We start from the raw sequence: 16,796 nt of genomic DNA, 5'->3' as shown, positions 1-16,796 counted from the left end.
TGTTTGTTCTCTCAATAAAGATATATATATATATATATATATACATCAAATGTATTTTGCAGGTGCTATAATTTTTTATTATATAAAAATAACTTTAAAGATTTTCTCACTTACTTATACATTGCTTGTTGTCACAGATTTTGCCCAGTTCACAGTCTTGGTCTTGATTACAATCTACATATCCTAAGAAGGGACAAAATGTTCAAATTCCAAATACCAAGATAAAAATCAGGATTTAAATACCATGAATATTCTAGCTACACTTAAGATTTTACATAAGTTATTATTTTCCTACACTGATAATATATTTCTGATAGGTTTTACATAAGTTATTATTTTCCTACACTGATAATATGTTTCTGATAGATACTTACCTCTTTTCACAAAATAGTTTTTTTATTAGTGCTGTCCTCTATATGAAAAATTTTTTTTGCATGCCACTAGCCTTGAAACTCCCACCTGCACCAAGATCAACATGGTTCACTGTGTCTTCACATGTAAATTATCATGTGACAACCCTCCACCCAGAAGGAAGCCATGTGGGTAATGTAACAATGAAGAGCACAAACAGGATATAGAAGTCAATCCAAATCCTTCCTGGGAATAGAGGTAGGAAATGGAGAGAAGGGTAATCAGTAGAAATGAAGAACTCCCCTCACTAACTGCTAAAGGTTTAGGCAGGAATGATTGATCTGGATAAAAAATAGCATATGTGGAATGAAAATCAGAGTAGGTGAAACATCGATAATAAGGACCTCAGACCAATGACACCCATAGGTGAGGAAGAGAAGAAAATAAGTCATAATCATCTGAAACCTGCTGTCAATTGAAACAGGAAAAGATCAGCATGGACCAGATACCTGGAGGAGGAGGAAAAACAACATACTTGGATTATGTGGTGGTGAGAAGCAGGAAAAGGGTAGGGCATGAAACTGGGGATACAGAAAAAAGGTACATACCTAAGAAATTAAACCCTAAAAGGCTGAGGGAGGTCTGACTGATTCCTCAGAAGGGGTACAGGCTTGCATGGCAGAGGTTGGAGGAAATAGGCTGTCAAAATCCATGTTGTCATGAATAGGTTTGTTAGATATAAATGACTGTTTTAATTTAAGTATAGTGCAAGTGTTAAATTTAGTTATGTTTGGAAGGAATAGTTTATCCCAGGTTTGTTCACATAACTGTGTATGAATTATATATTGTGTATTTCCAGTGTTGTGATTTGGCACTTGTATTATTATGTTATGTTACTTGAACCTTCTAAGTTTTTCTCATTGTTTTGATCGAGTATTGTTATATCATAATATCTCGTAGTATCTGGTAAGTTCTATGCCTCAGTTGGGCTATTTATAAATACACATCCAAAATGTAGTTTAAGTTAAGTGAAAACAAGACAAAATTAGTGAGGGAGATAGTCAGATAGATCTAGACAGTGTGTTTGTAGGTTTAGCTGTAAAGAGCATATATTGGCATTTTTTTAAAGTGAAATTATTACACATTGTATTGTAACAACAGAGTAGAGAATAATAATTTGTCTTGTCAATTGTATTCTAAAGTAACTGAAGAAATCTGTGTGGACCTTTAATGAAAAGAGACAATTATTTATAGCTCTAAATACAACTGTGGTAACCAACAGTGTAATATAAGTGAAATGATCACTGACAGTATTGTAACAAAAGAGCAGTGGAGAATAACTCGTCTTGTCAATTGTGTTATAAAGTAACTGAACCAACCTGTGTGAACTTTGACAAAAAGAGACGATTATTTAAAGATCTGGATGCAACTGTGGTAATTAACTGTGTAATGAACATTTATATATATGTTTGACTTGTCTTAATATATTATTTTAAAACAAGTGGACAGTATGCTGTTTGTTTATTGTTGAAATTTATCACTGAAAAGTCACAGACACCTACTGTAAAGAATTCTACCCATACATCCATGTATGGGTAGAACCTGACAGGGCTCTACAAGCACTGAAAGTGCCTGGGCAAGGACTGGAGAAGAGGGACAACCCATGTTAAGTTCAATCTCCTGATGAATGAAAGCCGAGACATCCTCAGTCAAGGACTCTGTACCTGAAGCCTGTGTCAAGACACTCGAAATAGTAGTTACAGTAGCTGAAGTCACAACACGAAACTCGGAAGTCATATTTGACTGTGAATAAGTTGGGAATCCAAGAAAAAATTTCGAAAAAAAAAATCAAACCAAAGAAAAAACAAGGTAAGTCAACTGATTCATAAACTACAATTAACAAAGAACTGTAGAAATTTAAAAGTACTACTTCAAAAAAGAAAGTATCGTGGAAATTTGTACAAAAATGTATGATGTCTGAACGTGACGATTGCCTAATGAGAAGTGATTGTTAGGTGGATTCAAATAGAGGGGGTAACATGCATCTGGAGACCCCGGCTCCAAGGGTCCACACAAACAAAGTTACTATGAAGAAGTATAAAAGCTAAATAATAACGAAAATGAAATAGACGTTATATTGTAAAATTAAGTAAGTGATTATTGACAATAACATATGTATGAGCTGTGATGTTTTGAAGAAAAAAAGCAATATAGTTAATATAATTTACAATATACCAGTAAGATGAATAAAGGTAATCCTAAAATAACAAAGACCCATTTTAAGCCTAATCTAACGTTATAGGACAAAGGATACAACTAAGCTATAATTTCAAACCAGAACTTGACTATGAGTATTGACCAATCTAACTAAACTTATGTTATTGAACCCAAATAACTACAGATAATAATAATATTAACAGTAAAAATATTCTAAAACTATGACAATATAATGCCATATCTTTCCAAAAGTTGAAGGAATATTTTTCAAAATGTGTGGGCCCCCAAACTCGAGTTGAGGCCCAACGAAGGTCAGCTCATTGGACAAACAATCTGCCGACGATGTAAACCCGATAATTCACCAGTTGAGGGTCACCACCTGAAGCCTATTTAAATGTGCTGACAGAAGATATAACTTCAGAATTGGTAACAAAAAATTCAGAATTCAAAATGAATAACCAAACACAAAAATGTTGGTAGAAAGAAATAAAAAGTAGAAACAAATTTGGAATGAAGAATTAAGTTCCATAACTGGGTAGAAATATAAAATAATTCCACTTTGGAATAAGTTACAAATATCACTATTGTATAATAAATAGTAAAATTGTTGAGAAAAATTTATATGGAAAAAAAAACACTTGAAGAGAGCACAAACTAAACATCTGAACATGAGCACTGCCAAACGAGAAGTGATAGTCAGGTGGAAGAGCATAAAGGGATTCACATGAATCATATGGGTGTGTGGCATTACTATTGGTGATGGTTTGTTGAATGATAATTTGCAAGTGAAAATCAGTTATACCATGTCAATTGAGGGGTGCGTGGGAGTGAAAGGCTTATAAAAATATCTTTGCAAATAGAGGGCAGCAGTGAACGAAAATAACTATGTATATGAGCGGAAGGTACCTTGTCAGAAACTACAATTTAAAGTTGATTTTTCTCAATTTGAGGTCATAACATGTAATTTGCAAACGTGTCTTTCAATAATTACTTATGTGATATGTGAAGGGGGATACAGATATTATACAGCATATAAAAACTGAAAGAACTAAATTACAATTAGAAAAGAATAAAGAACACATCAAACAAAATATAAAATTCAGTAACGTTTGTGGCAGGATTTGCATTTCTATTACTTAATAATTTACTTCTTTCTTTTTTTGTTTCATGTTTTGATTAGTGATATATCACCTTTAAATGTGAGATGATATTTATATTTATTTACTTATTTTGTACATTTCTCTTTTCTCTAATATTAACATAGTTTCTGCAGTCCTTTCATATTGTTTCTTTGAATCTCCTGTACACTTGAACTAGTTCTTGTTTATAAATATGAGATGAATGGGATTAAACTCCAAGCCCAAAAGTACAATGTTCTAGGAATTATTTTTGTAATTTACTTTGAACCTAATATTGTTTCTTATTTCTAAGCATAGAATTTTTATTACATATATTATAATCAAAGTATGATTATGACAGTACACCTGTATTGAACAACAACAATAAAAATTAAGAACAATAACAAATATCCGTATTCTGTGGTCTAATTATAAGTTTTTTACCTCCATTACAAATAATGTTTGGGTTTCCATGGAAATTTGGAGGGCAAAAACATTCTGGCCGGTGGTTGATAGGTTGACATATAGCATTGCGTCCACATGCACCGAAGACACTACATGGGTTTTGGCAGATGCCATTGAGACAAGCTTCTTCAAGTGCACAGTTTTCATAACTACGGCAACCAACTTGAAAATAATCAAACAGAACCTTTTTGTAATGCTTATTACAAGAAACTGTAGATGTGATTATCAAATTGTTCTATTGCACATCATTCTCTTTAAAAAATATTAACTTTATAAAGTATTAATTTTATATGCTCACTACTGAAAGAAAAAATATAAAAATAACAAACAATACATACAAAAAAATTACTTATTCAATAAAAATAATATTTAAGCCTTGCATACAATAATAATCTCTACCAAACCCATTGTTCATAAATATACAAAATTCATACTTACTTCCACATCTCGAGTCTTCACAGATGTGCTGTATGGGACAATCAGTATCTGTGGTGCAATTATTCGTGTCCACTAAAATATGGAAAATTAACAGTCATACATGTTTTGTATTACAGTGAGATGCTAATGATGTATTTTAAAATGTTTCTAATAATTTGAAATGCACTTTATTACCATTCTACTCATATTCCTCAGTATACTCTCAATGATACAAGTTTCTAGGCTTTAATAACTAAAGCGATGTGTTTGTCATAAAAAAAGTATTTTAGCATATTAAACATTTCTTTAATAGTTTACTAGAAACTAAACATTTTGGTATAGCAATATCTAGTTAAAAATACTGTCTATGCACATTAAAAAACATTTTGATTCTTACCAAACGTGCACTTCTCATTAGGGTCTCCAACAAATCCTGGCTTGCAGGTACAAACTGGCCTGTGAAAATCAGTGCCACATTGTGCATTAATGCCACAAGAATTAGGTGGTGAGCATGGGTTCTCACAGTGTTGACCAATACAGGCCATGTCTGGGGAGCAGTGATCGTCATTACGACAACCCTCTGGGAAAGAATGTAGTCAGTACAATTTCTACATGTTTTAAAATTGATGTCTGAGGTATAATCAAATTTATCTAGAGAGAATAATTATAATTAGGGTGCTGTGCATAGTTTTGAAAGAAAAATATTAATTACAAAATTAAACCCCTCCTTTATAACAGAGAGTAAAAACAGATTAAAATCAGTATGAATTAAAATTTTCCATTAATAATAATATATAATTTCTGAAAACTTACTTCTGCATTTTCAGCAATACCGAGATAATGTTTAAAAATATATACATGACATTATATATTTTTTTATCAAATATATACATGAACAGAAAACTTGTTCTCACCTACACAACTTTCATCAATACATATGGAGCCAAAAACACAGTCTGTATCCAATTCACAGAAAGAAATGTCTGTTTCACCTACATGACAAAGAATAAATGTGTTTAAAATACAGATAACAAATTAGAATACAGGCGATTATGCATAATTACACATTTTACTTAAGTAAAACAGTGCACCATTTCAGAGCTACATCACTGACTATTGTACATACATGATGTACATGAATAATAAAAACACATAGTTAATACTGAAATAACACAAGTACAATACTAGGCTAGTTTGTCAGTATTCCAATGACTGAAAAATATCCTATCATAATAATTTTGAAGCAAACTGTGAGACTGCATTATATTTTTTTGTAATAATGGAGCAATTCCAATAAAATCAAAATGTGTTACTTTGTGAAAAAAAAAATCAAGTAGCACAAAATCTTTATTTGAAGGTCTTATCACATCATTAAGTATCTTTTAATATTTAGAAATTGACTTCTATATATTGTCACTGTCATGTCAAAACCACACAAGTCCACTTTTCATGATTTGCCTTTTACCTGGAAATGTTCCCACAATATGTTACTCCAAACCCTGTCAAAACTGTGTATATCTCTGCAGTTAGAAATGGTTCATTTGTCACATTATTAAAATCTTGTAATTCACATGATGTAATTTTTGTAGTTTCAAAACCATTTTTCTCTAAATCTGTAAAATTGGGTTTTTGGAATTATAAGGTTTAGACATGACAATGATGATATAAAGGACCTTTTCTGTACTAGTTGCAAGTTTTCATATTTATAGAATTTTCTTGTCTCCATCAAACTTTTAGATAAGTTAATGAATGATTAGAAATAAGGCACATAGTACTGTGAAAGTTCTTCATAACTGTCAAAGATAATTTGATACAGTTGCATAATCTGATTTTAGACATCTTATTCAGTGAGAAATTTATGTTTTTATAAACCTAGATCATAACATTTTCTAATGTAATCATAATAGATATCAAATTTTAAGTAAAAATGACTGGAAACTTGTTTTATAAGATATGTCATCCTAGCTCACATAAATGGTAATGTGAGTAGTTATAGTCATTTGATGTACATCTTTTACAATTTATCACTACTAAAAAAAAATATGATGTTTAATATAACATAGTCTGTAATATATCAAAGTATACCCTAGGATGTGAAATACATGAGTGAAGAACTACTTTTTTGATAGCTGTAACATTTATAGTAGTTGTAATAATAAGTAAGGCTATTTTGCTGCTATTTAAATATAATTGTGACTGCTAATTTCATAAAAACTGTAAATTAAAATTATTTGGAACTCTGAAATAGGTTTAAATCTTAATTGAATAAATTAACATCTTATTATTGTGTATGGGAACAGATTTTATTCAAGTATAATTGCTTGGTCAAGATACGGGTAAGGCTATTTTCAACAAGATTAACACTAAAACCAGCAAAACAGTCTCTAAGAAAATTTCATATTCCTGTAAAAACTCCATAAAGAAGCAAGCTAGTTCTATCACTAGGCAATCAATTATTCAAAAATATGGATGATAACAAAGACAAATATTAAACAGATTTTTCTTATAATTCCATATATTAATAAAACCATCTAAATAAAGGCAACAGGATGAATTCTGACCTTTAGTACATGAAACTTTTGGATCTCCAATAAAGGATGGTAGACATGAACAAACTGCTTTGTGATTGGCAGCATGGCAGAAAGCCTGAGTGCCACAAGCACTATAGAAACTACAGGGATCCTGACACCTATTTTTAATGCATGACTTATCATAAGGACATGAGCCATCAGTGCGGCAAGCATCAATGCAGTTTCCTTCCTCACAAATATTCCCAACAGAGCACTCTCTATCACTTGCACATAGGTCAATGGGAGCTAAGAAAACAAAAAACAAATATTATAACATATATTACTTCATTACACTTTTGCACCTGAAGTATGGTCTTGATATCTAGCATAATGTAGCTGCTAAGCTATTACAACACCTAATATTATACTTTGTCATAAACTTAAGTGTTGATCTAGTGAGCATTTACTAAATAGTATTGCACTGTTGTAATGAAAACAATCATATTTAATTTTAGAATTTTGGTTAGCATACTGAAACATTCTGATAATAAAAGTAAATACTGTTGAAAAATTTTAATGATAGAATATACAGTAGGATGATATTTCTTGACTCTCAGTTGTAACATTAATCAACAACTGTTAATAATCTAGACTTGGCTAGAATCCAAGATGTGGTTTTCAAGTCTTGAATTTTGTAAAACAAATACAAAACTGAATTGAAACCCTGAAATCACATCATTTGTTTAACCATACCAGCAAGTAACATTTAACTAATATGTAATTCAAACACAAACAGGTTTGTGATATGCATTTATCCAGAAGAAGCTTACCTAGATGACAAATCACATTAGCATCTCCAGTGTAGCCAACTTGACATGTACAAACTGGTTTGTGACTACTGGGAACACAGGTGGCATGTAGACCACATGCATCAGGGAAATCACAAGGGTTTTCACACTTTGTGTTGATACAAGCTTTGTTTGTAGGACAATTACTATCTTTACGACAACCCACTATAACAATGAAGAACAAAAAAAAAAACTTTAATAACAGAAAAAATACAGTGGATAAGGCTATAGGATAACCCTGGTATGTGTGAAAAAAGTTCTCTTATTGCATATTACCATATGTTTTTAACAAATTATGCTAGATTATTCCCATTTTTTCTTAAATATTCAAAATAATGATGTAACTTTTGTAAAAATGTACATAAGTGAAGTGAAAAACAATTACTTAGTTAAATTCATGGCAAATAATTCTTTTCCCATCAGTTTCTCAATAAATATATCTCTCATTTGTTTATTGAAGGATTTTACCTTATAATATGTAGAAAACCCATTTATTTCAATGTAAATTGGCTAAACAAATTGTCGTGTCTTTTATACTTGCTATCTTTTATGATTTAGTCTCATTTAAGAATGAGTTATTTTCAGTAATCTAACTTAACTTTACTTGCTGTTATCTGCCTTGAAGATTTACTATTAATGTACAATGAAAGCTCACTGTTAATTAAACTATAATAAGCATTTTATTAAATACTCTGGAAAACAAACTATTAAAATACTGTTAAGCTTTACAATACTTTCAGATAAATTTTTCAACAGTGCTAAAGAAAAGAATGAAAAGAAAGCTGTGTATATTATAAAAATACAAAAGCTAGTCACCAATACACTGATGATCTTCACATATCTTGCCACTGTCACAGTCTTTGTCTATATCACACTGAACACGGCTCACTGGAACTATAAAAACAAAATATAAAAGTCTAAGAATTTAATAATAGCTGCTATACCTCTTTTACAAAACATTATATCTCTTTTTTCAATCTAAGGCTAAGTTTTAGTTAATGTGTTTTTCTAAATTCTGAGCAAATTTCAAGATAAATCATAACTTCTAAAATCTTTCTCTATAACCTAGAATTCTTATTTTTTTTATGAATATGGCTATTTAATTTAATTTTACAAATTTAGCCATGAAGATTTCTTCTAAACCATATAATGATGACTCAAATTAGTTGAAAAAGAAAATCACAAGATTACCTTGTTGACAAGAGACATAAGGTTGTCCAGTGAAACCTGGTTTACATGTACACAAAGGACGGTGTACAACAGGACGACAGTTTGTATTTCTGCTGCACACATTTGGTACACTGCATGGATCGAGACACTGGCTGTTGATGCATGCTTTGTCAAAGGTACAGTCAGAGTCTCTACGACATCCAACTGTATGGAAAAGGTAAAAATATTTCATGAAAAATACATATGCAAGTTTACAGTATAGTGAGAAGCATACAAGTTTTCATAGCACAAAATTTGATTCACTTCTTTGTATAATGGTTACTTAATGACTTTAAACTTACAATACATTACTTATTTTGTTATGTATGATTTAATTGTGAAATATCTTAAATATATTTTCACCTAGTCTTCAGAATTCATAAAAAAATTATACTAAATGATAATAATGAGGTAAAGTTTTGCCTGAATATTAAATAATAAATAACCTTTCAACCTTTTTTTTTTGAATTAGCTAACATCATATAAGTGTAAACACAACTTCCTGAAGTTTTTTATTTATCTATTAAAATAATGGCACACTGAAATTTTAATTAACCTCAAGCATTGATTTTACACAAAATGAAAAAAAACGTCTACTAACTGTTAATTTCAAGATATTATAATTAAATTAAAATAATGGTATCCATAAAGTCAGTACATACCAACACATTTGTTATCTTCACATATTTTACCAGGGGCACAGGCTGTGTCTAAACTACATTCTTGAACCACACCTAGAATATAACTTGTATTGTAGCTAACATTAAAAGTAATGGGACGGTTACCTTTTAGTAATGTGTTCCTGTATATATTTAACTACATTTAACTACATGAAATCAGATAATGCAAGAAAAAGATGTGAAACAGTTATTTGTGCATTTACCATTCTGACTGAGAAACCTCTGTTATGCACATAATTATTAACAAAAGCAAAGCACGTACTTTACATACAAAGGCAATTACTTTACATAGAAAAGGTAAAGATTGGAAATTTTGACTTTAATAATCCATACTAATAAAACATTTGTGTGTACTCTTACTGCACTGTATGGTTCTGTTTAGTTTTCACATCATGACATAGTACTTATTTATTTTCAAATACACTGAAAGCTAAAATCAAAATTTATTTTATCAAAAAACCAGTTACTTCATTCATTTTTTTCATTGTCAACTAAGAAATGTGAAAAATACTAAACAGTAGTGAAATATGTTATTTACAAAATGCTTAATTGGGTTTAGCTTTTAAAGAATTTGTTAAAAACGTAAAACAGGCAATACAAGAGTCATGATACATACTGATGCACAAATTATTTTCACAGACAAAACCAGAGTTACAGTCACTCTCCTTCTCACACTGATATGGTCTAAATGGAGTACAACGAACTTTAGGATCTCCTGTGTGGTTTGATGGACAAGTACATTCTGTCTTATGGTTGATAGCACGACAGGCAGCACCAATACCACAGGCTGTTCTACCTTGGCAAGGGTTTTGACATCGTCCCTCTATGCAGGCCTTATCATATGGACAATGAGAATTTGCATGACAACCAACTGTGGATACAATATATATGAGTTATAAAACTTCAAGTATAAAATTTTATTCATATACTCTAAACTCTAAATGTTTTGACATTGCAAAAGTGTGTAAACAGTAAAATTAGGTCTAATTAAATTCAGGTAAATGTTTCTAAATTTTAAGACACAGTGTTGCTATAGATGTTGATATATATATATATATATATATATATATATATATATATATATGCAAATGAATACAAGTTTACCTTCATTTAAACTATTGATGTTATCATTAAAGCACAATGAATCACATGTATGTTTGTTTGAATTTATGCACAAAGCTACACAATGGGCTATCTGTGCTCTGCCCACCACGGGTATCGAAACCCGGTTTCTAGCGTTGTAAGTCCGCAGACATACTGCTGTGCTACTGGGGGGCACCACATGTATGTTTTCCACAAGTTCAGAAATAAAAATGTCTTCATAACAGAAATAACAACTTCAGTATATTAACAGATGTTTTAAGTAAAAGTAACACAAATGTCTGTGGTTCTGTTTTAAAACTGATACTTACACACACAGATATATATCTGCTAAAATTTTTTAGATTTTAATATACAATAGTTGTGATAGTGTTATCCAATTAATTGTAATCAAGATGCAAACTATTATTCAAAACTTAATTGTAAAATCTAATCTAAGCAGTTTGTATACAGAATATAACAAGAACATGTTTACAATAAAAAATACTCTGCTTGGCTTTTACTGGCTATCAAATGTTTAAAACAATAGTTCAACAACTGATCAAAGTTCTTTTTACATACCAATACACTTATTGCTGATACAAAGTTTTCCTAGTTCACAATCATTGTCAGCATAGCAGTCTTCCACCACTAATAGCAAAATGAATAGCAATATTGAAAAAGTTACTTACATCACAGATATAACAATTTTGAATGTTGAAAAAACTACATGTTATTCATTGCAATTATCAACAATTGCCTCTGTTAATGTTCATTTAAAATCTAGGCACAGTACTTTTAAAATGTATAAAATTCATTTAAATGCACAAAAAATAATATAAATTTAGTTTTGAGATGTGTTCATTAAAACTATGTATGACTTTTCTTACATACACTTTATACTACTGATTTTTAGTGTCAATAAATACTAATACTGAAAAACAATTTTTAACAGATGCATTACATAACTTATGCAAATAAATGTTGAAAAAGGAAAACAACATTACATGGGTAGCAGTGAGTTTTAGCACTTCCGGTATAACCTTCAGGGCATCGGCAATTTGCCTGATGGTTTATTGCAAGACATTTAGCATCCGTGCCACAGGCATCCTCACTACAAGGATTTTGACATTGACGACCCACACAAGCCATGTCAAACTCACAGTCACTATGGCTTCTACATCCATCTGTAATCCAACCGTAAAAATAAATGTTAAATGGATGATTTTTTTCAAACTGATAACACAGTTTCTGAGCAAGAAATAATATGGGCATCTTTGAAATACTTTAGGCCTATGTTAATTTAAAAAAAAAGAATTAATCCACAATATAAGAAAAGCATGTCATATTACAATATAGATAAATTAAAGACATGATAACCTGAGTATTTTTGGAGTATAAAATTTGCTCTATCAAGGATGAACTGGGAAATAAAAACTAGTGCTATACACTTACCTAGAAGTCAGCCAATTCCTAACTCAATATATATATATACTCTCTATGATTACACTAGAGCTCACATGATTTGTATTCAATTTTTAGTTCATGTATTTATTTATTTATTTAAAATACTCAGGTCACAGTGTCTTTTTCAACTGTACTATCATAACTGACACTTTTTAGTTTGTTTAAAATATTACAATTTTGTAGAAACAGCTATATATTACAACTTCGAGATATGTTGTATTGTTCTTTCTTAAAAGTAATCAACATCAGTTAAAAGTTTGCATTAAAAGTAGATTAAATATTACAATAGTAACGTACTTGCAAGAAGAAAAATAAATTATTAATGACTATATCTTAGTTTGTACATTAATATATAATCTTCAATGAAAACTTCATAATTTAACAATTCTATCATATCAATATGCAACTGTAAAATACTTACAGACACACGTAGTATTATCACATATCTGACCTCGAGCACAGTCATTGTCTGAAGAACATCCTTTTGATACTGTAAAAGAAATTTGATTTTTCAAAGGTTTCCATTTAATGAAACACATAAAATACATAAATTATTAGTAATGTATTACATAGACAGTTTACAGTGTAATATTCTGTTAATTATACTGATATTTGTATACATAATAAATACTTTTATTGACTACAATGAAAAATGAATGTGTTAAAATGCCTTGAAAACTATAATTGTTCTATCACTGTGTCACTTAATTATGGTAAGAAAGTTAAAAGAATGTAAAGCACATAAGAATATAACATAATCCTTTGAAGTATAATAGTTCAAATAAACAGGCAGATTGAAACATACCAACACATTGCCCATTCTGACAGATAGTTCCTGCTAAACAATCATCCTCTGAATTGCAGGTTCCTATGACTGTTGGATAAAAAATATAAGCAAAAAAATATTGAAAGTGACATAAAACCAATTAAAGTAAATACAGCTCACTTGATATAAAAGAGTACCTATTACTTCAAACTACATCACTGTTTAATGAAATAAACAAGACAGGCATCACAATTTTAAATAAGTAACAATTTCATACATCAGGTGTGGTTAGTCATTTACAGTTACATAAACAATCAAAGTTTCTGTATAGGTGGTTTATTTTTGTTTCTCTATCTGAAATCCAGGGTTGATCTAAGAAATTTTGCAAGGTGTAAATAGCTATAAAGAAATGTTCTGAGCTGTGTAAACCTTTGTGAATATAAATATAGTCTACAAAAAATTATGATGTTCTATTATGATTATTAAAACTTTAGAGCAATTCCAGAAAATGATAATGATTATAACATTGGGATTTGAACTCTTAGATTTTGTGAAAGGTTACATAATATTCAGTTGTAAAATAATTTTGATGGAAAAAATAAATCTTTACAATACAAGGACAAGAGCTGAATATAAAAATCTACCTTATAACACTCAAGTAGTTGATAAATAATATAGAAATATTATAGTTATTCAATCTGTATTTTTTGTATTTGATTATTGTCTAAATTACCTATATACTAAATCTAAATATTTGGCTGCTAACTTACATTCTTGACACTGAGTCTTAGGGTTACCAGTGAATCCTGGTGGACATGTACAGCTTCTCTCATGTTGTACAGTAGAACAAACAGCCTTCAATCCACAGGCCCCTCTAACTAAACATGGATTTTGGCACTGACCTGAGATGCAACTCTGGTCAAAGGGGCAGTTGTCATCAGTATGACATCCCTCTGTGAAATGTAAATAATAAAAAAAATAATAAAGTTTTTGTTTGTTTTTTGATTTCATGCAAAGCTACACGAAGGCTATCTGCACTAACCATCCCTAATTTAGCAGTGTAAGACTAGAGGGAAGGCAGCTAGTCATAACCATCCACTGCCAACTCTTGGGCTACTCTTTTAACAACGAATAGTGGGATTGATCATCACATTATAATGCCCCCACAGCTGAAAGAGCAAGCATGTTTGGTGGGATGAGGATTCGAAGCCGCAACCCTCAGATTTAAAGTTTTTATTGACAAGAAAAATTCTAGGGAGAATTTATCTGTGCCAGACTTGTTTAATTCAAAAGAAGTAAAGTATTGATGTGAAAGATAAAGTATAGGAGACTATGGATTAAATATTTTCAGCATGGTTTCCAGGAAAGGTCTTACTGATAATTTTTGAAAAAGGGTATGATGGTGTATGATATTCAATTTTAAAAAAATATCTGAAGAAAAGTTAAATATTTAATTTGAAGGATGAAATTAATATTACTTTTTAATAATCAGATAGTTTGATATAAATACATTTATTACTTAACTTAATTGCAGGTTAGATGCCAATAACTCAGTATTACTTTTATTACGCATGAAAGTAACTGAAGTTATATGTACAATTTTCTAGGAATTCATGATTAATCTAAGAAACCAAGGTAAGTTAAATCTAGGTATAATTTGGTTTACTGACTTTTGAAGACAGCTTATTTTAAACTTTTTCATGACATTTAGGTCAATACTTGTAAAGGCAATTATAAAAGTGAAATATAATAAAAACTCACCAAAGCACTTGTTCTGTAGACATATCTCGCCAAGCTGACATTCACTATTATTTCGGCATTCCACTTGAGCTAAGTAAGTAAAAATGGCAATTTAAATGGTTGATAAAGACTAAAAAGTACTTTTGGAATACAATTACAAATCTGTATTAAAAATATCGACATTTTCTCTTGTTACTATCAAAATATATTTTGACACCCTTAGTTATTAATTGTTTAGGAACTTAAAGAATCCTGATGGCAACTCCTCAAATTAAGACAAATACTTCTATAAGTTTTTGATGTTTATTATTTATATCACTATATTAAACTTTATTATATCTAACTGTGTTGTAGCCAAGTTACTGAGTAATGTTTTATATTCTACAATATTGACTGCTAAGAGTTGTTTTTGATATATTTAAAGAGGGTTTTGAAATCTAAACTTGATCAATATTTCAACAGTTTCAAAAATTTCTTAGGGCTTCTGAGCTGTGAATAAAACTTTCAGTGCTTTGGACCCAGGAATTTTTAATTTAGACAAGTGAAGTACAAATGTTTCTGACTTTGTAGTATGCAAATAATACCTTCCTTATTCTTTTATAAGTTTTCTAGATTCTGATTGAAACATCCTAAATCAAGTCCAAATTATTTGTTTAAATCAACATGAGGTGCTACTTTTTGTAGCTTGACCATTCAAGAAGTTAACATTTTCTAACACTGAAAATGTATTTCCTATAGATACTTACCTTTTATCATCCATAGCTGTCTCGACCTTCATTTGCCCTCTAGGCATTGGTAAACTTTTTAAAAGTGTACTAGTCTTTTATACCCTTATATTTTTTGCATCATTGCAGCAACATATGCTGATCATGTGACCACCCTCAACCAATCCCATTGCACCCTCTATACTAGTGCATTTAGCTCCTTTTACACTTGTGGAGCAATCCTTACTTTCGAGAATTGGCATATACAAACCCAAAAATGCTGACAAATTGGTGGGAAGGAAGGATGGGAAATGGGTGAGAGGAGGTAAGTACCTATCAGAAATACATTTTCAGTGTTAGAAAATGTTAACTTCCAAAATGATGCTACCTCCACTCCCCCATAGCTAGAATTCCACATTGTAAAGGTGGAGGCACAAAGACAAATAATCAAGGGTAGAGCAATCGCTGTAAAAAACAAGCAGGTGTGTCATTATTAAAATACAAAGCACATCTGTGGGGTATAGCACTACTTCTGGAACAGGTATGTGCTATACCCAGTAAATAAGATAAGACACGTAGGGTGGAAACGATTAGAATATGTGGCTTGATCTACAGAACCATATGTGAATAGGCCAAGTGTGGTCTGCCTGGGCAGAAAACAACAAGGGAAGCACCTTGGATTGATATCAAGATAGCCAAGTGAGGTCCACCCAGATAAAAACATCTGGAAGAAGCCCCTTAGTATACAATGGATTATGTCAAATGCAGTCCATCTGGGCAGGAAACATCCAGTGGAAGCACCTTGCATAATATATTTCATGCCATATTGTGTGTATAATGTGCAGCATAATGATGATAGCCCTCTTCTCATTGAGGGAGTACATAAGGCTATCAGATTGTGTTATTGTACAAAACTCTATCATGAGCGACTCTATCCAGCGATTGGGAATTGGAAGTGGCAAGGACCTCCCATGCTCCATTAGAATAAAGAAAGGGCAGGAAGATGAGTTGGGAAGTCTGGAGAAACGACCAACTGGAGACAGTGCAATGAGTGTCTGCATTTCCCTATTTTGAAAAGCAGATTGTAAGAATCATGGGTCAGTAGGGATGGGCAAAAACCCTATCAGCTTTACTCAGGAGGTCCATGAGTAATGATACTCAGGATATATATATATATATATATATATATATATTAGAATAAAATAGTAGATAGTAGTATATATA

At 30.9% G+C, this 16,796-nt stretch overlaps 1 protein-coding gene across 1 annotated transcript in view; it reads right to left on the bottom strand.

Annotated features, from left to right (window-relative positions):
- LOC106459538 (fibrillin-1-like) overlaps window positions 1-16,796 on the bottom strand; it is a 122,045-nt gene that overhangs the window by 56,729 nt on the left and 48,520 nt on the right. Inside the window, exons 43-59 of the mRNA XM_022386048.1 lie at window positions 14,890-14,958; window positions 13,899-14,081; window positions 13,168-13,236; window positions 12,784-12,852; window positions 11,903-12,082; window positions 11,478-11,546; window positions 10,432-10,686; window positions 9,798-9,869; window positions 9,118-9,300; window positions 8,743-8,820; window positions 7,909-8,091; window positions 7,130-7,384; window positions 5,483-5,560; window positions 4,966-5,148; window positions 4,590-4,661; window positions 4,131-4,313; window positions 115-183 (exon numbers count right to left, since the gene is read on the bottom strand). Of these exons, the coding sequence (XP_022241756.1) occupies window positions 115-183; window positions 4,131-4,313; window positions 4,590-4,661; window positions 4,966-5,148; window positions 5,483-5,560; window positions 7,130-7,384; window positions 7,909-8,091; window positions 8,743-8,820; window positions 9,118-9,300; window positions 9,798-9,869; window positions 10,432-10,686; window positions 11,478-11,546; window positions 11,903-12,082; window positions 12,784-12,852; window positions 13,168-13,236; window positions 13,899-14,081; window positions 14,890-14,958 (2,250 nt within the window). The remainder of the gene's footprint in view (window positions 1-114; window positions 184-4,130; window positions 4,314-4,589; window positions 4,662-4,965; window positions 5,149-5,482; window positions 5,561-7,129; window positions 7,385-7,908; window positions 8,092-8,742; window positions 8,821-9,117; window positions 9,301-9,797; window positions 9,870-10,431; window positions 10,687-11,477; window positions 11,547-11,902; window positions 12,083-12,783; window positions 12,853-13,167; window positions 13,237-13,898; window positions 14,082-14,889; window positions 14,959-16,796) is intronic.

The sequence above is a fragment of the Limulus polyphemus genome, unplaced genomic scaffold, assembly GCF_000517525.1.
Source record: "Limulus polyphemus unplaced genomic scaffold, Limulus_polyphemus-2.1.2 Scaffold624, whole genome shotgun sequence".
Taxonomy (NCBI): Eukaryota; Metazoa; Arthropoda; class Merostomata; order Xiphosura; family Limulidae; genus Limulus; species Limulus polyphemus.
This window is presented reverse-complemented; position numbering and strand designations above follow the sequence as displayed.